General features: G+C 37.6%; 1 protein-coding gene across 6 annotated transcripts; it reads left to right on the top strand.

The window, feature by feature from the left end:
- The first annotated feature begins 2,893 nt into the window (after positions 1 to 2,893).
- LOC18443146 (peptidyl-prolyl cis-trans isomerase CYP59) lies at positions 2,894 to 20,720 on the top strand. Of its 6 annotated transcripts, none has more exons than XR_016048956.1 (14): positions 2,894 to 3,232; positions 4,638 to 4,742; positions 7,384 to 7,501; positions 7,753 to 7,803; positions 7,904 to 7,995; positions 8,913 to 9,012; positions 9,580 to 9,699; positions 10,118 to 10,195; positions 10,445 to 10,491; positions 10,604 to 10,659; positions 11,702 to 11,786; positions 17,918 to 18,020; positions 18,649 to 18,781; positions 19,872 to 20,720. XR_016048956.1 is itself a non-coding variant. In XM_088857623.1 (14 exons), the coding sequence occupies exons 1-14, from the start codon at positions 3,135 to 3,137 to the stop codon at positions 20,593 to 20,595; spliced, it is 1,866 nt and encodes a 621-aa protein (XP_088713749.1). In that variant the 5' UTR covers positions 2,894 to 3,134; the 3' UTR covers positions 20,596 to 20,720. The 6 variants fall into 6 exon arrangements, 3 of the variants coding, with proteins under 3 accessions (XP_088713749.1, XP_088713750.1, XP_088713751.1); XR_016048957.1 differs by having other exon boundaries at positions 10,599 to 10,659; positions 11,702 to 11,742; XR_016048958.1 differs by having other exon boundaries at positions 10,599 to 10,659.
- The last annotated feature ends 1,931 nt before the right edge of the window (positions 20,721 to 22,651 follow it).

Raw genomic sequence — 22,651 nt, 5'->3', positions numbered from 1 at the left:
TGGATGGGCTGACTTTCTCTAATCCTTTAGGAATCCGCCAACCAAGGCGATTGAAGTCGAATATGTTTTTTTTGGGTTCGAAGGTATTAGAAATTGAGTTTAGGTGTCATCAATTGAAGTTCGAGTCTACCAAGTCAGGAAGGTTTAGGTTGGTATTGGGGTCAGGCAGAGTCCAGGTCGAAACCAACAGAGTATGATTAGATAGTTTAGAGTTCTGTCCTCAAAATGAGGGGGCTTCAGCCCCTATGTATAAACATATGGCATCCTTAATCACTGTTGGATGTTGGGTGCAGTTTGTATAAGGCCGAGGCTCTAAGCAATCAAAGTAAAACGCATCTTCAAATAGCGTCGAAAAATGTGGTTTCAATACTGGAAATTTTTGTAATAGCCTTAAAATTTATTTTCATGTGTAATTATAAAATTTAAAGGTTAAAAAACAATATAGATCGAGCAGATCTATGAAAATTTTGAAAATTGACCGTCCAAAAAATGCATTACAAGATGTGTTATTTCCAAAACTTGAAATCTATTTTTTTCTCATGCCCACACATCTTGATGTCGAGATGAACAATTTGAGGATTTTTGGGCATTAAAACAACCTCTTGTAGTGAATAATTTGATCGTTTAGAGCCTCACAGTTAGATAAAATTTTTCCTTGGAAGTTTGGGATAAAATATGTGTCATCCATCATTCAAGGGTGCAGTTGGCATACAGATGCATTCGTCGCTGTAGAGGTAAGGTGCACCTTCAAATTTTATATTTCAAAAATGGTTAAAATCAAGTAGATCTATAAACGTATGAAAATCTTGAAAATAGAAAGTGTGAATAATATGTTGTAAAATGAACTATTTATGAGATTTAAAATCTTTTTATTTTTCATGATCATACATCTCGATGTCGAGATGATCAATCGAAGGGTTTTTTAACATTAAAACTACATTTTCCAATGGATTTTTAAGGCGCATCCGTAGTTCTACGTTACAAGGTTGCATCCTTACTTAAAACTTTTTCCATCATTCAATGATGCTATTGGCCTCTCTAGTGGTGCCATTAGGGGAGCTGAAAACATAATTACAGTTTGCACAATACACGACAGTAAGAATTATGGACAATGTGACATCACCTCTATCATCCGGATAATGATGGTTACTTCTTGCCTGTGATTTGCACATTCTAAGACTTGGTGGATGGCGGGGGTTTGGGGCAGTTAGAGAATGGCGATGCTGGTGGATTCATTGGCAACGCCACCCCTGTTGTTCAAGTGACCATGAGCTTCTGCCCCCTCATTCCAAAACATGACTCTCGACTTGCACGCTCATAACTTGAGCCACCAACTTCTCAACGAGGCCTCTACTTCTTTGGTTTTACAAGTGATGTTATTGGAATGCTTGCCCAACTACCCGACCTCCGTTGTTGGCGCTACTAGCTGGGTTGTTGAACTACGAACCACCTTGGGGAGCTCTATTTGGATCCCAAACTTTTGTAGGGTAGTTTTTGACCATTCAGGGCTTCTTATTGAATTTCGGAGTAAGGGTTGAGGTTTAGGGATACTGGTTTCTAGGATTCTTTGTTTAAGGCTCACGATGGATGTACCAGAGTTCTTTAGTTTCTTACAATTATTTCATTCGAGATAGGGTGTCTACAACACTATCTATGTCGGCTTAGATGCAGATTTGTTAAGAGTATATTCTTTTAAGGCTGATTTCTTTTTAAAATAACTACGTTTGCACACGATTTGAGACATATCATACTTCTCTTAGCATGGTTGGTCTTGGAATCCTGTGTAGACACACATACCAATAAAATTGAGGGGAAGTTCTATCATACGATTGCAAGACCTGCCATACTTTTTATTGGATGAAATGTTAGATAGTTAAGAAACAATATATCCATAGAATAAGTGTAGTGGAGGTCAGGATATTGAGATGGATGAGTGGTAAGATACTAAGAAATGATAAAATTCTGAATGAATATATCTGAGGGAACTTATAGGCAAGTGATGGTAAAATTTAATTCCAAATTTCAATGGAATTTTGTGACAAAAAAGAAAGAAATGTTAATTTATAGGCAAGTGCTGGTAAAATGTTGGTAATGCATTTCCCATATTTCTTCTAGACAGAGCCAAACAGTAGCAATGCATTTTCCAAGTTGCATCTAATTACCACCAAAACGATGACAATCCATTTGCAGGTAGTGTATTACGCCAATAATATATTTCACAGACAATATATTTCCAGGTATCCAAACGACCCCTTAGGGACTGCTCCAATAAGCAATAAGATAAAGGAAGTAGACTTAGGTAGCTGATAGTGTGCAGTGTAGACCTAATATAACATCGATTAGTCGATTCAATTCAAGTAGAAGGTTCTAAAAGGCCAAGGAAATGATCCAAAAAGAACATGGATGAGAGCAGTGAGTGAGATGACGATTTATCGTTCGACTAAGGTACGACAGTTGATAGAGCAGAATGGCTGGATTGAATTCCTATAGTTGACTCCAACAATTGAGATAAGGACTAGAAGATAATGACGATATACATCAAAGTTTAGAAGATACGGGTTAAAACAAGGACACATTTTTTATGACTCCATGTGCAAATGAATAACCTCTTAAAAGGCTATTTTTGAAATAGATTTTTGGACCTAATTTTTAAGAACATGTAATCTCTAACATAGATATCATGAATATGAATAATAATAATAATAATAATAATAATTCTATTAAAAAAATATTTGGACCGTTAATTTTAATTATTTTTATATGGACCACCTATCTGCATCCATCTTAAAGATGGATGCCATATACCTCGGGGACCACAAATGTAGAAATGCGGTCCCCAGCCGCAGGAAGCAATTTTCCTTAAAACAAACATGGTCCAAAATTCAGAGAAATAACTGCCGCTATTTTTTTTTTTTTTTCAATTTCCTCAAAATTTAAAGAGTTCCAAATTCGAAACTAGCACTCCTCTCTGTTAAACACACCTAGGAAAATGCCGCCACTCCCTGCTTTGCTCTCCCTTTCTTAATAGCTCGAGCTCTACAGTCTTCTCTCTCGACTACTGCTGCATTTTCCCTATATATTCTCGATCACAAATTAAGAGAGAGAGGATCTGTTGATTGCAGAGGGGACAGACGATGTCGGTTCTTCTGGTGACGAGCTTGGGGGACATTGTGGTCGATCTCAACACTGATCGCTGCCCATTAACTTCGAAAAACTTCCTCAAACTCTGCAAGTAAGTGCCTTCTTCCTGCTCCCCAATTTTGGATACCCATAAATCTCTCTCTCTCTCTCTCTCTCTCTCTCTCTCTCTCTCTCTCTCTCTCTCTCTCTCCCCTTATCTAATTCTGGTGTTCCTTGTGCTTTTCTCTCTAGTTTGAAAACGAATCTTCTCTGTCTAGTTCGAGCTTCACAATTTCTCTCTCCAACCTTCGAGACGCACAAGAGATTCTCTAATACCTAATTATGTTTTCTCTCTTTATTGAATACCCATAAGCATTTCGTTTTATACTGATAAGATCCTTAAAAACCTGTCTTTCTCTCGGTCATTCTATACCGATAAGTGTGTTTCTCTCTCTAATCTTTCGCTTGCCTCCTGTTTTAGTTTTATATAATTAATTTTGTTTGCTTACCATTTTCGACAATGGAACTGTGCTGAACTTAACTTTCAATTTTTTGGGGGGCAACTTTGTTTTGTGATATTTTTGTTTTATTGTTCTATCATAGATTTAAGGGAATATTCTTTCAAGGGTCATTGCATTGGAAATAATGGTTCTTTTGATTTTTAAGCTGTTCTTAATCTTCATGCGTTCTTATTGGTCGCTTCGATTACTCGAATGACGATTTTGAATTCAATCCGGGTTATCTATTCTTGTCTGGAACTAATAGATCCTTAAAATTTAAATTTCCTTTAATTTTTAAGTTTCTGTTGAACTTTGTGTTTTTATTTTTTGCTTGAATTGGTGAATGAGGAAGTCAATTTTGATCTGGGTTGTCATTCTATTTTTTCATTGTTATTTCTGTCTGGGTTATCGTTTTTGTCCAAAGAATGTTTCCCTTAGTTTGTTTTATTTATTTTTTATACTCTGCATTTTTTTTTTTTCTCGGATTCAATCTGGTTTATCATCGAATCTTGTTGAACTTTCCTTTGATAATAATACCCGAATTGGGTGTTTGCATTTGTTGTTTTTTTGTTAATCTTTCATCTGATTGCGTTTTATTTATTTCTATGTTTGACCACCTAACAAACTCTTTTAGGGTGCTTCACTTAAGGGCGGCGCTGTTTATTTACTAGGTTATTCCATGCTGCACTTGTTTGTATATCTTTATTTTATATAAATGGAATTGTGTGCTGTATCTGGGAACTATATTTCAAATGTCAAGCACAAACCTTTTCTTTGACCAAATTGGGTTAATGATAAAAAATAAAAATAAAAACAAGGTTTTTCTAATTACTGTAAGATGGGTTATTCAGGCAATTACTATTTGCCTGCACACATTGGCATTATTCAATGAGTTGCCCAATATATATTTGTTGTGTGATTAACTATCTTTCTTATAGAGAGAAGATTGCATTATTTCTTCTTTCTCCGGTCTTCTTTTTATGTACCTGATGGTCCTTTTTATTTGGTTGATTGCAGAATTAAGTATTATAATGGCTGTTTATTTCATACTGTTCAAAAGGATTTCACTGCTCAGACTGGCGATCCTACAGGAAAGGGCACCGGTGGTGATTCCATTTATAAGTACGAAACTTCACTTCATTCTAGCTCCTCTTTGCCCCGAATAAGTCCTAAGACATTGACAGTCGTACTAAAAGCAACAAAATTCTTTGATGTCATACTGTCATAGTTCAATGGTTTTCATTCATGAACTTTCTAATAGATATTTATTTTCTTTCTTTTTCCATTGACAAGTAATGCTGTAATAATGATAGCTAGTATTCCAATTAATCAAAAGCTTTGGACAAGGAAACTTGTCACCTGATACTTGATGGAATCACTTATTGACTAAAGAAAAATTTTCCATGATTCACTAGCATACGGAGCATATCTATGGTTTTAGGCTGACTACCTCATGTTATGGTCGAGCGATTTAATGCTATTTCAGTTGACCTGCTTTGCTGAATGTCAAGAGGCCAACTTGCATCTGAAAATATTAAGTGTGAAGGTCTCTAAGGGTATGTTTGACAAAAAAGTATTTAAATATTCAACTTTTTAAGAATCTAAATAAAGCCGTTGCCCCATTTTTCATATATCTGAATTATATATTGTTATGATATAGTATGTTTTGTGCATGTTTGATTATCTGATCAACATCCTTCTTGCAAATCTTTATTTTGCAAGGAAAGTGTGCTCAATAACTTCATAATGTCACCTCTCCAAGCGTTATCAATACCTTTCAACCACTGTAAATCTAAACGCTGTAAAGTGTTCCATTTCAAGACTTCAAACAAAATCCCTCAATTGTACTCTACTCCTCCCTCTCTTTGCCTGTCATTCCACGTTCTATCTCTGTCTCTTGTAGAATTATCTATCATTTTTTTTTTTTTGGGAACTTTATAGAGAGAGAAGACAATACTAGAGATGGAATATCGGTGTGGAGGTAGAGAGAGAGACTGGTTCATTGAATTGGGTTTTATGATAGGCAGGTAAATTATAGGGGTTAGACTGCTGGGTTGATGTCAGGTAAAGAAAAGGCGTTTGTGGAATGCCTCTTTCCTCCTTTGGCCAAATGTTGGGTTAGCTCCCTTTGCAGGAAACTGATTTCCACCCTCTTGTATGTTTGAATCCTTTTCGATTTTTTTTCTTCTCTCTCTCTCTCTCTCTCTCTCTCTCTCCCTCTATTCTTTTGGGTTTCCCCACCTTCTTCTTCTTTCTTGCTGGTTCTATCTCCTCCATTGAGAGATAGAGAGAGGGGGTTTCCTGAGAGAGAGAGAGAGAGAGAGAGAGAGAGAGAGAGATTAGAGGAGGGAGAGGGGGTGTTGGGGTCTAGAGGGGCCTCTGTTAGAGAGAGAAAGAGAGAGAGAGAGAGAGAGAGAGAGAGAGGGTTGGGCTCTTCGTTGACAGATGGGAGCCTCGGCTAAGAGATGAGAGAGGGAGAGAGACGAAAGAGGGAGATGATTTGAGAGAGACGCAAAATTTTGACGGAGAAATAGAATCCCACAAAATTCAACTAAGTGGTGAATTATTGGGGATTCAGATATATGTGGGTTATTTGGATATAAGCAGATATGATTTGATCCTATCAAACAGGTTATACAAACTTATGTACTTCAAATTATAGAAGATTCTATATTATCTAGATATATTATGAGATTAGGGTGTCATCAAACATACCCTAAATCTAATTTTAATGTCTATTTTATTTGCTGGTTTCAATTTTGCTACACAATTAAAAAGATCTCTAGATATGCACCCTTGTGTTAGCTTGATATTCAATGTGCTTTTTAACTGGTTTAGTTACCTGTATTCTGGATATCATGTGTTAATGGGGTTGCTTGTGTTTTGGCATATGTGGACCATTTGGATCTTATTTCAAAGATCTGAGTAGGATATTTCCTTAGTTACAAGAAATGCTAAGGAAGCATCTGTGGGAGTGGGGAAGGGAGCAGAAGCTAGACCAGGAAAGTGATGGTTTTCTACTGGGATTATCTGAGAAGCCATTGGTTTCTTAGTTCATGGAACTTGCATGAGGATCTTGTTGTTTAATTTATTTCTTTGTAGTTTGAAGCTTAGGATCTGGAGCAACACTTTTCCAAGGTAGTGATCCTAGGAAATTTCCATTAAGCTTTTGCATTCACTTGCCTTTACACCTGTTCTCACTGTGAATTGGGCAGTGATATTATATTGATGGTTTACGAAATGTTTTGGTTTTATGTTTGTCTTTTTATTTTTTGCTTTACATAAAAATGGTTGTATGTTATTGAAGGATGTGCATATATTGGAGTCTCACAGGAAAAACTTGTTGCTTTCTTCTGGTTTATTTGCTTGGTTTGTTTGTCCTCAACCATAAGTGTTACACTTGATTATGGTGTCCCTTGTCAACTTTTTGGTTAATGTGGATATCATATGCAATCTATATTGCCTTACATTTGCTGTTGCGAATCATGATTTGTTATTGCATATTTTCTGTGGTTCTTCTGCATTATTTTAGTAAAAAATGAGGTTGTCACTTTTAAATCATTTATCAAATCTCCACAATTCCATTGATTTGGTTAAAAGCTGAATTTATTCCCTAGATCACGTGAATTGACTCATTTTTTAGATCCATTTGTATTATGCTTTAATAGTTGTGTCTTACCTTCTCTTTTTCTTTTTGCAATTATGTCGCATACATTGTTTCATATTGCTGCTCTAGTCATCTTATGTGCTGCTCCCTTTGTAGATTTCTTTATGGTGACCAGGCTCGCTTTTTCGGTGATGAGATTCATCCTGATCTAAAGCACTCCAAAACTGGCACATTATCGATGGCAAGTGCTGGGGAAAACCTCAATGCCTCACAGGTATGGATAATAATGAACTGCTGCTGTGATCTGTTATTTTCTATGTCCTTAGAACATGATAAATCTTAATAAGGATTGGGTAGGACATACTGAATTGGGTAGAATATATATTTCTATTATGATGTAATTCATGATATCTTTGAGAATTTATAATTTCTAATATTTGAAATGTTTAAAAGCTTCTATAGGGATGTTATGTGCATGCTTGAACATATGCTTCTTTGACATGTAATCTTTCTTTCTGTATACAGTTTTATTTCACATTGCGTGATGATCTTGACTATCTTGATGGAAAACACACGGTAGGACTTCCATACCATGACTTTATAGCATATGCTGCAAGTTCTTCTTATATTGGGGAAAGATCAAAAAGTTAATATTGTTACTTTTCCTATGGCACAGGTATTTGGAGAGGTAGCTGAGGGACTGGAAACCTTGATGAGGATAAATGAGGCCTTCGTGGATGAAAAGGGTAGACCATACAAAAACATTAGGTTGGTATTTTTGTTCTATTTGTATAAGCATATGACTCACATTTTAATGGGGGTGTATTGTATTTTAAATAATATACTTTTTGATAGTCTTCTACTTGTAATAATTATGTAATGTTATATGAACAATTATTCTGTTTCAAAGGGATAAGAAAATGTGAATGCATATGGGAGGTCATTCACATTTGCTGGTATTATTACTTCCTCATAATACTTCCTCCTATTTAGGCAAGATATGTTGGGGCTGGGTCACAATCTTGATGAGAGCTAAAATTTGGAACAGCCTGCAACCTAACTGAACTTGGATGCTGTAGGCTTGTTATTCCAATCAAAAGAATGTAATTCTAGAACAGAATCCATTTTGTCGAAAGTCAGATCAGATGCAAGTGAGCTTCTAAAAATTGGACATTTACTTTGTCAGTGCACTGGCGATTTTCTTAAGTGGACACATATCTAAAAGGCTTCAAAATTGCGTTAGAACATTGTTGCTTCTTTTTTTTGGGCCCGGGGGGGGGGGGGGGGGGGGGGGGGGGGGGCTTTTTGTCTTCCTGAATTTTTTCATTGGTATCTTACTTTGCTCTCCCTCATTCTGGGACCTGAATTTTCACTACCAGCCTGAGATATTTCTAAGTTTTATGGGAATTCTCTTACTTTTGAAGAAATAATAAAAGGAAGTTGAAAAAACTGATATTTCAGTTGATTCAACTTTTGTATTCCTGATTTATTAAAGTGATAAAAAACAAACTTTTTCTTCCACTTGTTGTATCTTTGCTTTATTTTGTTCCCTTATTCCTTTTCTATATTGCTTCCTGAGAGAGTACCGATGCATTCTTTCACTTATAGTTTTCTAAATTCAAGGACTCAAATAGATACTGCCTCTTCATTCTGGCCCTTACCTGAGGTATTTGCTGGTACAACAGAATAAAACATACGTATATCCTGGATGACCCATTTGACGATCCCCCTCAGCTTGTGGAATTGATTCCCGATGCATCTCCCGAAGGCAAGCCAGCTAATGAGGTATCTATAGTTCAATACTCTTAGCTTTATATGTACGTACTTTCATATCTTATGTAACATCTATATTAAGGCTGTCATGGTCATCTCTTCAATCATTTCCAATTAGGTGCTTCTTGAGGTGGCAGTGCATGGAGGCACTTCCATGTCTCCTTTCTCTCATTAACTCGTTGCTTTCCTGGGAGCAATAGTCCCTTAGTTGCGTATAGATCATTCTATCCTTATATTATTTTTAGTTGGTTGCAGTCTGAAATACTAAATTCCAGGAGGAGGCAATGGTTTTAAATCAGGAGCTCACACTTAAGAGTATGTAAAGAGTTGGAGTGTAGATGCAGATCCTTGCACTTAACCTACATATATCATCTAGATTCGAATTTATGTGTATGCATAGCATAGTTCTTGCAGTAACTATGCAAGTAAGAAATAAAGGCTGCATCTTTCATCTGTTGAATTGATCATCAAATGCCTTCATCTTCTTTGAATCTTTAGTTCTTGTCATGATCATCTCTGTTACTTGATGAGAATAGGGTTTCCATTGCTTGTATTCTTTTATTTGTTGAGCTTTTGTAGATGGAAGAAGTACGCTTGGAAGATGATTGGGTTCCTATGGATGAGCAAATGGACCCAAAGGAACTTGAGGAATTGGTGCGCAAGAAGGAGGCACAGTCTCGTGCAGTTGTGCTTGAAATGGTACGATATGGGTCATATAATTGGTCGTTGCCTCTTCTTATTTAAAGATTTTGTTTTCTTTCCTAGAATATTTGTATAAAGCTCTTGTTAACCTACCCTCAAAAAAAAAAAAAAAAAATTGTATAAAGCTCTATCTTCTAGGGGTTAAATACATTAATATCCAGTAGAATATGAAAACCACAGTCTACTGGGGTCATCGCGTCCATTGATATGAAGTTTTGTAATGGAGAGTGAATGGGACCCGCCATATTATCACATCCTGCACTGGTGAGTCCCGCTCTCTGTCCATCACAATCCATATCCTTGGACGCCAATAATTTCAATGGATTCTGAGCAGATTTTGTTGCCTTAGTCCGCCGGAATATTTAGTTTTCCTTCTGTATATGGCCTCTGAAATAATATGTCTGTTGCCTCACAGATTGGAGACATACCTGATGCAGAGATAAAGCCTCCAGAGAATGTACTTTTTGTTTGTAAGCTTAACCCTGTTACCCAGGTATTTACATTACTTCCCTAGGTCCTATGTGATTCTTAAAAGGTGTTGCTGTAAGTTGGCTTGATAATGCACTAAAACTTCTTTGCTTGCTTAAAGAGGTTGCACGATATTGTGTCAGATTATCTATTCTATCTATTTAGATCTCTGTATAAAGGTTGGAAACACTTGGTGTATACATTTTCTTCCATTTCTTCATCTATAATTGTTCAATTGAGACAATAACTGATTCCCCGGACCTCTAAAATGCAGGAAGAGGATCTAGAAATTATCTTTTCACGTTTTGGAAAAGTCATATCGTGAGTATCTGATACCTTGCCATAAATGTTTTTTTCTTAAGAGATTATGTGCATGTACAATAGTTGTAATGTTGCTACTTCTGAGTGTGACAAGTTATTTTTGGCAGCGCAGGGCTGATATAATCCGTGATTACAAGACCGGAGATAGTTTATGTTATGCTTTCATTGGTAAGAAGTTCATGCTAACATTATTTTGGATCTATAGAGTTTGATATTCATAAGTGTCGTTTATTTATTTTAAGGAAAAAGTTTATATAAGGATGCAACCTTATAATGTAGAACTACGGATGCACCTAAAAAATCCATCGGAAAAGGTAGTTTTAAAGTTGAAAAACCTTTTTGATTGACCATCTCGACATCGAGATGTATGACCCTGAAAAATAAAAAGATTTTAAGTCTCATAAATAGTGTATTTTACAACATATTATCTACACCTTCCATTTTCAAGATTTTCATATGTTAATAGATCTACTTGATTTTAACCATTTTTGAAATTTAAAATTTTATAATTAGATGTAAAAAGAGGTTTTGAGATAATCCTAAGAACATTTTACATCAAAATTATATACCATCATAAAATTTGAAGGTGCACCTTACCTCTACAGCTACGGATGCACCCGTATGCCAACTGCCCCCTTATTTTAATTGTATGTATCTATGGTCTTAGGGCATTTAGCAATACATCTAGATTTTGTCCCTTTGTTATTTTAATCAAAAGACTTGACGCGTTTTAGAATTTTGTTTCTTTTCTAAATCTAGTAATGAATGGCAATTAGGTGACTGGGAATTTTTAATTTTATCACTTAGTAATAGGTGGGACTTTGAGACACAAAGGTGTCCAGTGAATTTCTGAATAAATAAGTGAACTAGCTCCCCGCATTTTGCATGGTTGGTTAGTTTTTGTCAAGAGAGGGAGGGTATCATATGTAATTTGTCTTTTGGTACTTATAAATATCCTGTTAGCAGATCTGTTATGTTGCATAATGTGTCATACCTTATCTGATTTAACAAAATATCTTAAGATGATGTAACAAGTAAAATATTGTTCTTTATTTTGGTATGTATAGTGCCTGATTAAGTACTGTCTTATAAATTTTTAAAAGCTTGAAAGATTGGGAGTGCAATTTCTATTGTAAACAATGAACGTGATTATAAGTGAAAAAAATGCTGTATACATGACATGATTTTCAATTTTTGTAATCTTTTACAGAGTTTGAGACTGAAGAGTCTTGTGAGGCAGCATATTTCAAGGTACCCCGATATTCCAACAATTTTCTTTGCTTACACGATCACGGGTATGCCAGTATAGTTTTATTGTCAATTCTTGTTACACATGGATATAAAAGTTGGTGCTCTTGGATTCTCTCTTTTTCTTTCTCTTTGCTTTTTTTTGAGACTGTTTATAGTTTTATTGTCAATTCTTGTTACACATGGATATAAAAGTTGGTGCTCTTGGATTCTCTCTTTTTCTTTCTCTTTGCTTTTTTTTGAGACTGTTAACTTGTAATTAAAATAATAATTACAAATTTGTCTCAAAAGACTATTAGAACATAATTGTGTTAAGAAACTCTGTGCTTCTGTACAAGGATGAGGGTAAAGATAAAAGAGTCCATACAGGATGGATATACAAAGAAGGATTTAAAACAAAAAGAGAAGGCTATGGCTAGGGGTAATTATCTGGCTGAAACACACCGATGTTGGCCTTGGTGATTTCTTCCTTGACTAGAGAACCCGCCAAGGAGTTTGATTATCTCCAAATATGAGAGAAGGTCTCATGAGGAGAGAGGCTCAAGACGGGGATGTTATCAATAATATGGTTCAGTCTTCAAGGGAGCAGGATGGAATGACAGGCCCAAACAATGATGTTGTTGGAGTTGCCCTCGACCATGAGGTGCTGAACCTAGTGGTGGTCGAGAATCCTATGACCAGCTCGAAAAGCCAGTGCTTAGGTCCTGTTTGAGTCAATCATTCTTGAAGAAAGTCTTCAAGATTGCACTGTTATGGTCAATGATTTAAAAAGTGAACCACCCAGCTCCTAGGCGGTCCAAAAGCGCCCAGGCCTAGGTGGCCAAATTAGGCGGGATATCCCTGGGCGCCTGCCTAGGCGCTCAACCCTAGGCGGCCCCCAGGGCCTGCAACCCGCCCAAGGGTGGAAATGCCCCTCGTTGAGCGCATTTTTTGGTCAAATTTTAATACTAAAGGGGCAAAATTGTGGGTTTTAGGTTCATTTGAAACCTAAAATCCATTAGAGCCTATTTTAGAGAGAAAAAAATCCCAAAAAACTAGTTTTTGGTGATTTCCATAGGATCGAACGATTTCTTAAAGTTACGAGAAATTGATCTAAGCATCACCCATTGATATTAGATTTAATTTTAAATGTTTTATAAATCTATTAGAGGGTTTGGTAATTTAGTTGGTAAATTTTAAGTTTTAACTATGTTTGGAGTGTGGAGTGTGGACTATCAAACTATGGATAATTGGATATGGACTTATGGTTATGGAGTATGGAGGAGTGTGTGTTATGTGGACTTGTGTACTGGACATTTGATGTATCCTAAATCCCTAATTCTTAGGTCACACAGACCCAGTTATCCCAGCAGTCACTAGGTTACCAGGGGAGCAGTCGTTGAAATTTAACTGCACTACCCCTCAGAGGCAGTGGGGTCCTGGAAGATTCGGGGAGAAGGGTGAGGGCGGAGGTAGACCAAGGTGCAAGAGTGGCCAAACGACTCTTTTCAAGGCAGGACCAATGCAATGCCTAAGGCTTTGGTGCAGTCGATGGGAGATTTGCAGTTTTACACTTTGAAATGTCATTTGATTTTGCCCTAACCAAATTAACCCAAGGATAGCTAGGATGGAGAAACACCACAGAAGAAGGCCATAATTGGGAAAGGGGGGATCACCTGCTCTAAAATCATCATCATTATCATCATCATCCAAGCCTTATCCCAATTATTTGGGGTCAGCTTCATGATAAGATATGGCTAAGTTTTATGATATTGCCTACCTAATGTAACCCACCTCCTTTACCCGGGCTAGCACATGCTCTAAAATAAGGTATCTATTGACTTTGGGTTGGGCCAAGCAATCTTGAAGAGAGACAAAAAGGTCCATATCTGGGAGGTAGCCTTGCAGTGTATCAATAGACGCATTGCTATTTCTGCTACCTTTTTGCATGTGCTGCATCTATTTGGCAGGCTGGAACCTCACCTTTGTAGATAACCTTGCGTGAGCACTTTGTTCAGTAAGATGAGCCAGCCAAGAGCTTGGATTATTTATTTATTTTGGGTTGGGGGGGTTCACCTAAAGGGAAAAGTTTATATAGAGCCTAGGCTCTAAACAATCAAATTAGAGCCTACCTCAAAATGTTCACTAGAAGAGGTTCTCTTGATGCCAAAATATCATCAAATTGATCATCTCGACCTCAAGATACATGGACAAGAAAAAAAATGGATTTCAAGTTTTGGAAATAGTGCATCTTGTAACGCATTTTTTGACCGTCAATTTTCAAGATTTTCAAGTTTTCATAGATCTGCTCGTTCTACACTATTTTTGAAGCTTTAAATTTTATAACTAAAGATGAAAATATAATTTAAGGCTATCACAAAACTTTCCAGTATTGAAACTATATTTCTCAATACTATTTGAAGGTAGGCTCCAATTTGATTATTTAGAGCCTCGGCTCTATACAAACCACACCCTTACCTAAATGGCTCTGTGGATGAGGGCTGGGAGTGTGCTAGCAGGGAGGAGGGTTTTGTAGAACGAGGAGACCGATAACTTTTGACCCCCTTTCTTAGAATGGTGACTAGCTTTGGTCTCCATAACAGAGACTGAGTCAGCTTGTTCAATCTGGATCCAAATCCCTGTGGAAGTGAGGGGGTGCATACTGGACGACCACCAATCTCCTCAAAGAGATCGACAATAGGGACCTGAATCGGGGGCAATATTGCCTAGTCTAAGATATAGACATTTGAGAATGAAAGACCCTGTGCAGAGGTCTCGCCAAACTGAGGTGCTCCTCGTTTTTTTGGCTAGAAATGAATATTTTGCATGAAGAGAGAAGTGACGGCTGATGCTGCGACAGGTACGAGGTGGTCCAGCATTAATATGGACCTCGGGTAAGCCAGCCAAGATGGTCAGCCCCACAGGGTTGTGAGATAACCCTCTGTGCATGTGGTCCCTCTGCCACATGCGGTCCTGTTGGGCAGTGAAGTGCCACCACCATTTTCCTGAGGGGGCAAGGTTTGTCTCCTTGAGCTTCCTAATATCCACACCTCCAGCCCACTTAGGAAGACAACCTGTGTCTCAATTACATAGGTGGCATTTGTGTGAGTCTCCTGCTCCACTCCATGAGAACTCTCTCATAAGTTTCTCAAGCTTATGGACAACCGCCATTGGCATCTCAAAAGAGTCACACGGAAGATCGGGGATACTGGACAGGGTAGCTTTGATGCCCATAGGAAAGGTAGTAGCATGTCCGTAAAGCTAATCTTCTCTTGAACTTCTCGACGACGCTGTCCCACTGATGGCTCCTTATTTTGCTGATGCATAAAGGAAGGCCAGGGTGTTTCCAGGGGAGCTTATCTACACCACATCCCAGTCTATGGGACAAAGATTGGCAGCAATGTTGTTAACGGCAACAAAAGTAAGCTTGGTTTTCTCAAGTTGATGTGCAGGACATATACCAATTTAAAGCATCTAGTAAACAACCAGAGATTGTTGGCCTCCTGTGGTGTCTCAGGAAATCTACGGTGTCAATTGCAGATGAGAAATGGAAGGACCAATGTGGGAGTTATGAAACCTATGAAGGAGGTTGTTGTGGCCATGATGGCAAAGTGGATGGGAGAGTAGGGGTCTCCTTGGCTTAGGCCTAGGTACAGGGAAGAAGCCCTGGGGAGAGCTATTAATGAGAATTGGGAAGTGGCAGAGAAGATGCATCCTCGAATCCAATATCGCCAATTTGATCCTGATATGGTAGATGTTTTCTTGGGCAGGGTAATCTGAGCTTGCTTTCTTTTGATCCTGATATGGCAGGTGTCTTCTTGAGCTTGAATGGCGATGTACTCAGGAATGGTCTCTGGATCAAGGCTTTCAATCTTGCAGGGAATGGAGCCAAGCTTGCTCCAAAGGAATCTTTTTTTATCCTTTTTTTTAAAGAATATTTGACTTTATATAGATGGCAAATTGTGAGTGAGAAACTTAGAGCCCCAACATGTGTGAATATATAGATATTAAGTAGTCTTCACAAAAAATGTGTGAGAACCACAACATGCGCGAAGCCACGAATTACAAACAAAATCTGCTATACATACACTATACTGATTATACTTAAGAAAACAAAAATTCTGTCATGCTAAGGCCCTGTTGATTACAAAAAAATTGTTGTTCACTCCTTCCTCCTAGTGTTTGTAGAAGATTTCTGAGTTCTTGGAGGTCATGAAGATTCATTCAAAAATCTGTTAAAGAAGCCAGGGATATCGGGGCCTTCTTTGTGGCCCATCTAATCACATTTTGTGAATCTCATTTCACCAGTAGGGAGTGTCCCCAGCTTTAGTCAAAACGTTATAAGTCCCTCGAACAGAGCAGCCACTGTCCTGGTTGAATCTGTGACACTTTCTACATATTCCAATCATCTACAAACCAGGGCCGCGCAAGCAACATCCATCAAAATTTAGATGGCTCCATGGAATGGAGCAATCCAAAACCTAGACCTGGACACCATCAACACTCTAGCCCTTCTACTGTAGCTCCAATTTTGGACAAAGTCTGAATATGACCAGTCAATGAATTCCTTTCACTGGCATGCCCAAAAGACCATCAAGGACTTGATCTTGTCTTTCAAAACTATTAACCTCTTTTCGTTGCCCTAATCCAAGAGTTCAATCCATAATTAGCAGAGCATGGCTAAAATTGAAGCACGCCCAAGAAGCAAGCCAAATGCCAGGGAAGGAGTAGAATAGGCTGAAATAGCTGTTGAACATTTTGGGGCCACATCCACTCCCATTTGAAAGTTCTATTAAGGAAAGTCCATACATGAACTACCACTGAGCAATGTCAAAACCGGTGGTACTCTGGGCCATGGGGGAGGGATTCAATGGGACAGTTGGATCACCATTGTTTTCATTCAGGGTTAAAGTGTCCACTGAGATGTAGAATGTGTTTGGAGATTTTCATTCCAAAGACACAGTAGGTTGTCTTCCTCACAAATTCCAGATTTTGGATAGCTTGGATAGCTTGGGACTGTTTTCCATTTGATTCCAGGGAAACTAAGGAGAGGGAGACCCCTTGGAAGAAGATGGACTTTCTCTTCAATGATTTTCAAGCAATTGGTTCTTGAAAGAGAAGACGCCCTTTTGTTTTTCAGAGCATGACAGGAGATAGCAGTTTTCCACAACTTGCTGGCCTAGGATGACATACCTCTGTTGTCATGTTAGGCGGAAGCTTTGAGGGCCTCTTTGTATTCCAAGATTATGGGTTCTCCAACCTTAATTGAAGTTGTGCTTTTGCTGAGAATCTTCTGCAAATGCAGGTTTAGAATGGGTTAAATCTGATGAAGGTGAGGGTGAGAAGGGGCCAGTGAGAGGATGGGTGCTAGCAGGGTGAAGGAAGGGGAAAAGGGGTGGCTGCCTTTGAAGCAGGCTGATGGTTGATCTTGTCAGGGGCAGCAGGATAGTGGAGATTTGGAAGGAAAATGTTGGTTGACAAGTGGAAGGATCGAGAAGATTGGGAGTGGTGGACAATTGAGGGCAATAGGTTCAGGAGGAAGAAAGTAAGCAACAGTTTGAGGCACCAGGATGAACGGTATAGTGTTTAGGAAGAGAGGTAGATGAGGTGGATGATGAGTCAGGGTGTTGGTGCTGGGCTTGGGGCAAAACATGGAACAAAAGGAGGTGGTGAGATGATCCTTAGGGATGAGGGTGGTGAACTGCATGGAGGGGATGACATTGCTGGTGTTGGGATTGGGCCCAAATCTTTTCCGGCGTGTAGCTGCCATTGTGGCTGTCTAGACATGTATTGGAACCCAATTTTGTGATAGCTTTCTTATACCACATAGGCGCACATAGGCGCTATTTCTATATGTGAGAACTATTAGTGTCACATTTACTGTTTTCATTTGTCATTTCAGCGGGGTGTATCACATAGTGATCTCGTATTGTAATCTATCTGCTTTTTTAAGAATTCTAATCTGTGTAATCATCCAAGGTAGTTGACCTTCCTTAGATTACTTACTTACAAGGTCTCCTAGTAATTGATGTTTTTCATTAAACTTCTTTTTGAGTATTTCTGTAACATGCAACCCTAGTTCTGTAGTTTTTTTATTGTGTGTGTTCTAATTTCGTCTGTCTGTTTTGAGTGTTTATTTGTCTAGATAGATTGAAAGATTTACTTGCTATCTTATACGTTTCACTTGTATGATATGCAGATGGATAATGTTTTGATCGATGACCGTAGGATACATGTAGATTTCAGTCAAAGTGTTTCCAAGCTGTGGTCTCAATACAAGCGTGGTGGTAAAAGCAACCAAGGTATTAGCAGCCCATTTGCAATGTGTGCTGGGATTCATACAGTGCTAGACACTTTTATCTTCTATGCTTTAAACAGACTGCTGTTATCACTTACTGTCTCTCTACTGAGCAACTTGCATCAGTAAAAGCAAGATAGTGGTTCTTACAGAGTTACAATCAATATTGGTATTTTGCCCCATTGTTTAATGTACGTACATATATAATTTAGAACTGCTTTTCAGTCATTCATCACTTCTCATTTGTCATTTTGCAACTCACTAGTGGTATTCTCATTCGTTTGCATGCACATGTATTCATGCACATGTAGACGAGCAATCTAATCCTTTCTTGCACTTTTGAAAATTCTTTCTATTCCATACTCTTTTGACTTTGATTAATGTAATCCATTCTTAAACTTCTTTTGACAATTCTAAGGGTACTCTAGATTTTTCAAAATATGATGAGTGGAATTTTTGTTATTAACATTGAGTAAAGTGGCAATTAGGGGGAGCATCCAAGTTGATTAAATGTTTTTAAGACCTTGGATTCTTGCAAAACAGAAAATGATTTAAGATATGCCAACTTGTATTATGACTTCCACTATGCGTTAAAAATTTATGTGAATGGTTTGGTCATTTGTTATGAACAGGGAGCGGATGCTTCAAATGTGGTGCCCTTGATCACCTTGCAAAGGATTGCAGTGAGGGTTCTGAGAGGAAAGGAAACACGTCAAAATATGTCTTGAAAAACACTAATACACAACGTGGTGATAGCCACAAAAGGTGGGTGACTCACCATATCAAATGCAACTTATCCACATATTTTTTGATCAGGAAGTGTCTATAGTCTATGGACCTTGGGAAAACCATAATCTATTAGTTACTCCATCGCCATGCATTGAAATGATAGGTGGTGATGGATAGGGTGGGTCCTTCCAGAAGAGGACACGACACCAATATTGGATCCAACTCTCTCCATCATCATTCATTTCAGGGGAATGGGATTGACCCAAGGGCCTATGGCTTTCTTTTTTCTATTTTATTATATTATACTTCTCTCTATTTATGATTTAACCATGCATTTCCATTTTTATTTTTTTAATAATGGCAACTGAAGTATTGCAATCTTTCCAATCAGAGAAAAGAAGTCAATTCAATTCTTATTTTTTATTTACAAAAAAAATGGAAAATGAGAGCCAAAGGTCCGCATCTCTATTGATCCTTATATAGTTTGCAGCATGAGAAAGCAAAAACTTTCTTGCCATCAAGGGAAGGAAAAGAAGCCCCCCAAGCATTTCTATATGGGTGCGGTTTGTATAGAGCCTAGGCTCTAAACAATCAAATTGGAGCCTACCTTCAAATGGTATCGAGACATGTGGTTTCAATATTGGAAATCTTTGTGGTAGACTTAAAATATTTTTTATATTTATTTATAAAGTTTAAAGCTTCAAAAATAGTGTAGAACGACAAATCTATGAAACCTTGAAAATCTTGAAAATTCGGTCCAAAAATGCCTTACAAAATACACTATTTCCAAAACTTGAAATCTATTTTTTTCTCATGTCCATACTTCTTGATGTCGAGATGATCAATTTGAAGATATTTGAGCATCAAAACAACCTCTCCTAGTGAAAATCTGGAGGTAGGCTCAAATTTGATTGTTTAGAGCCTCGGCTCTATATAAACTTTTCCCTTTCTATATTTTTTTATTTACACCAAAAAGAAAAGATGAGTGGAAATGGGATATTTTATTTACCAAATAAGAAAAATGAGTGGAAATGAGATCTAAAAGTTGGCATGTCTGTAGATCCTTACATAGCTTGTGGTATGCGAAAGCGAAAACTTTGTTACCCCTCGTGCAATTGATTTGCAGCTATGACATGGTCTTTGATGGGGAAGATACTGAAAGCCCCCAAAGAGGAGAGGGAAAGCACACGGATCACAAAAGGGAGGTGAGAGAAGAGGAACAGCGAACACATAACAGAAACTCAGATCATCCTAGGCCTAAGGACCCAGAGAAGACAAATTGGTACCGAAGGCAAAGAGAGGAACCTAGGAGTGAAGAGAGAAACAAACACAAGGACAAGAGAAGGGAAGATCATAAGGATGGTAGTGGCATGCAAGATCATAGAGCGACCGAAAATCAAAAGAGGTACATGGATGATCAACATGGAAGAGAGGACAGAAAGCGAAGTAGGGAAGAGACAGAAAACCGCAGTCGTCATCATGACCATTACCACAGCGAGAGAAGGCCAAGAGAGAGTGTTCGCCATGATCACAGGGAGGACAGCCGGACCCTAGAGCGAGAAAAGCATAAGGAGAATAGGAGAGAGGTGTATGATGATACTCGTAGTGTTGAAGATCGCAGCGAAAGAACCAAGACAGGGGGATACAAGGCCAGAGATAACTGGAAGAAGCATTCAGGAGATAGCCCTATGAGGAGAGAGGAGAGGGAAGACAGAAGGCGACATGGAGAGGAGAGAGAATACAGGAAGCAACATGGACAGGGGAGAGAGGATAGGAAGCAACATGGAGAGATGAGAGAAAGTCAAGGACAGCATCATGATCATGACCGCAAAGAAAGAAGCAGAAGATGAGACTTTTGGATATATGTATTATTTGGTATAATATATAATACGAATGAATTTGAATCATTTGATGGTAACAATTGACATCATTATACAAGAGCTTCATGTGATCAGCATGTTCACATATTCTGTAATTTTGCTCTGTGCCTGTTTGTTAAGAGTATTGTTAGGATCTTCAATTTTGGTTCTAAACCTAGTGACCAACTTTCAGAAAAGGTAAAAAAGCATGTGTTTGAAAAAAAATGATGTCTTGAAACCTAATTAAATATTGTTCAGTTTGCGATTGGTTCGATCCGAGTATTTGTGAACTCAAAAGTCTTTATTTTATTTTTGTTTGAAAATACTTTATCTGGTAATTCTAAATTATATATCAAAATTTATGATAGAACAAATCTTAGCACGTTTGCACGAGGGAGTAAGTACAGAGTGTCCTTCAAGGGAAGGGTGGTGTATGTAGAGGGGCATCTATACAAAGACACTTAAACTAGGGGCATGAGTTTCTGTGGGAGGTAAAGAAACTCATTATTCCAATTGAAAAATATGAACCATTCACCCGCTATGCATAAACCTACCAGACAAAATGGAGTAAATTTGGCAGATATGTGAATACTTGAGATGGACGGTCCAGAAACTATTGTAATTCCAAGAGGGACCATTTTTTGGCTCAAAATAATTATTTTTAGATCTTGAGGTTGAGAATCGTTGAAATTGAGTTATATGCTTTACCTTTTTACCTCTCTTTGGACAGGATTACCAACATGGAACTCATTTTCTTTCAATGGAAACCTACGATCCAATTTCTTAAGCTTAAGTAAGTGTTCATCGCATTCTTCTGCCCTGGCCACTTAAGCAGTGCCAACATTGCCGGAACTTTCTTACTTGATCAATCTTCCAAAATTTGAATAAGGGTATTTTGGAATTTATATTTTTTTATTTAATAATGTGAGTGAAATGAAACTTCGAAAGCAACCATTCTAATGGCAAATTGGATTCTTTGATATCCTTGTAAAGTGGTTTGACAACCATCTACGTATATTTTCCTATTAAAAATGAAAATCGAGTTCAATCCCAGGGTGTATTTCTCTTTGAACATATTTTCATATATTTTCCTAATTAAGGTGAAATTTAAGTTTGTAATTACTTTGTCAACATACCAGAGATATATAGCACCGTGATTATATCACACAGTGATATGTGAAAGCTTAAAATAAATGGCCCAAAATGCTTGTTACAAGGTAGACCATTTATTTATTGAGGCCTGAAGTTCCCTTCCTGATCCATGCTTCTAGAGGATGAAATACAATTAATTCTAATTGTATGGTGAGTCTTTTATTTAAAAGAAATTTTATCAAAATGCGAAACCTTCGCATGCGCATGTTGTGGGAGAAAATCATTTTCTCTTTAGAGAAATCCACAAACCTTTTTATTGGCTCCTATAACTCTTTTTTATTGGATTATTTTGTAATAAATATGGCGGTTGTCTGGGCTTAAGTGTTAATATTGCTTTCAACTCTTTTTTCTTATTTTCGTTACTTGGTGTGCTTAAAAATTCACAAGACAAATCAAGAATGGCTTGATTTTAAAAAGGAAAAAGTTCAGGAAATTTATGAGAAATGTGCCGTGCAGTTCTTTATATTTTAGTTATACTAAAATCTCTTATTTAATACCCCCGTACCTATATAATCTTTTTTTTTTCTTTTTTTTTAATATTATGTAAATAGCATTTTTTACCCTGTTCGTGGTGGTATACTAAACCCAAACTTGCCTGTTGCCCTTGGTGTTACTGATTACACCTCACCAGTAGAGCGGCAGGGTTGATTTTTTTTTCTTTTTTTATATTGTTAATTACCCAAGAAAAAGAGTGGTAATTTTTTATTCTATGGCTCTGTGAAAAAAAGGTATAATTATGGTAAGTCAAAATTCCATAATATTAGAAAACTTGATATCTCTGCGTCTTTTTTATGGGAAATGATCTTACGAGATCCTCCCACACCCATGTATGTATAATCTCAAAGGATCACCGTTAAATTTGACACAGATCTCCCACACCTATATGATAACTTTT

The sequence above is a fragment of the Amborella trichopoda genome, chromosome 2, assembly GCF_054954075.1.
Source record: "Amborella trichopoda isolate Santa Cruz 75 chromosome 2, AtrichopodaSantaCruz75HAP2 v2.0, whole genome shotgun sequence".
Lineage (NCBI taxonomy): Eukaryota > Viridiplantae > Streptophyta > Magnoliopsida > Amborellales > Amborellaceae > Amborella > Amborella trichopoda.
Note: the sequence above shows the minus strand (reverse complement) of the source record. Positions and strands in the feature narration are given on the sequence as shown.

What these genes read in the sequence shown, in the direction of transcription:
- LOC18443146 (XM_088857623.1), top strand. Translation starts at nt 3,135, where the DNA reads ATGTCGGTTCTTCTGGTGACGAGCTTGGGGGACATTGTGGTCGATCTC. An exon ending in GTGCAGTTGTGCTTGAAATG is followed by an intron (nt 9,700 to 10,117) that starts GTACGATATGGG and finishes GTTGCCTCACAG; the next exon opens with ATTGGAGACATACCTGATGC. An exon ending in CGTGGTGATAGCCACAAAAG is followed by an intron (nt 18,782 to 19,871) that starts GTGGGTGACTCA and finishes ATTGATTTGCAG; the next exon opens with CTATGACATGGTCTTTGATG.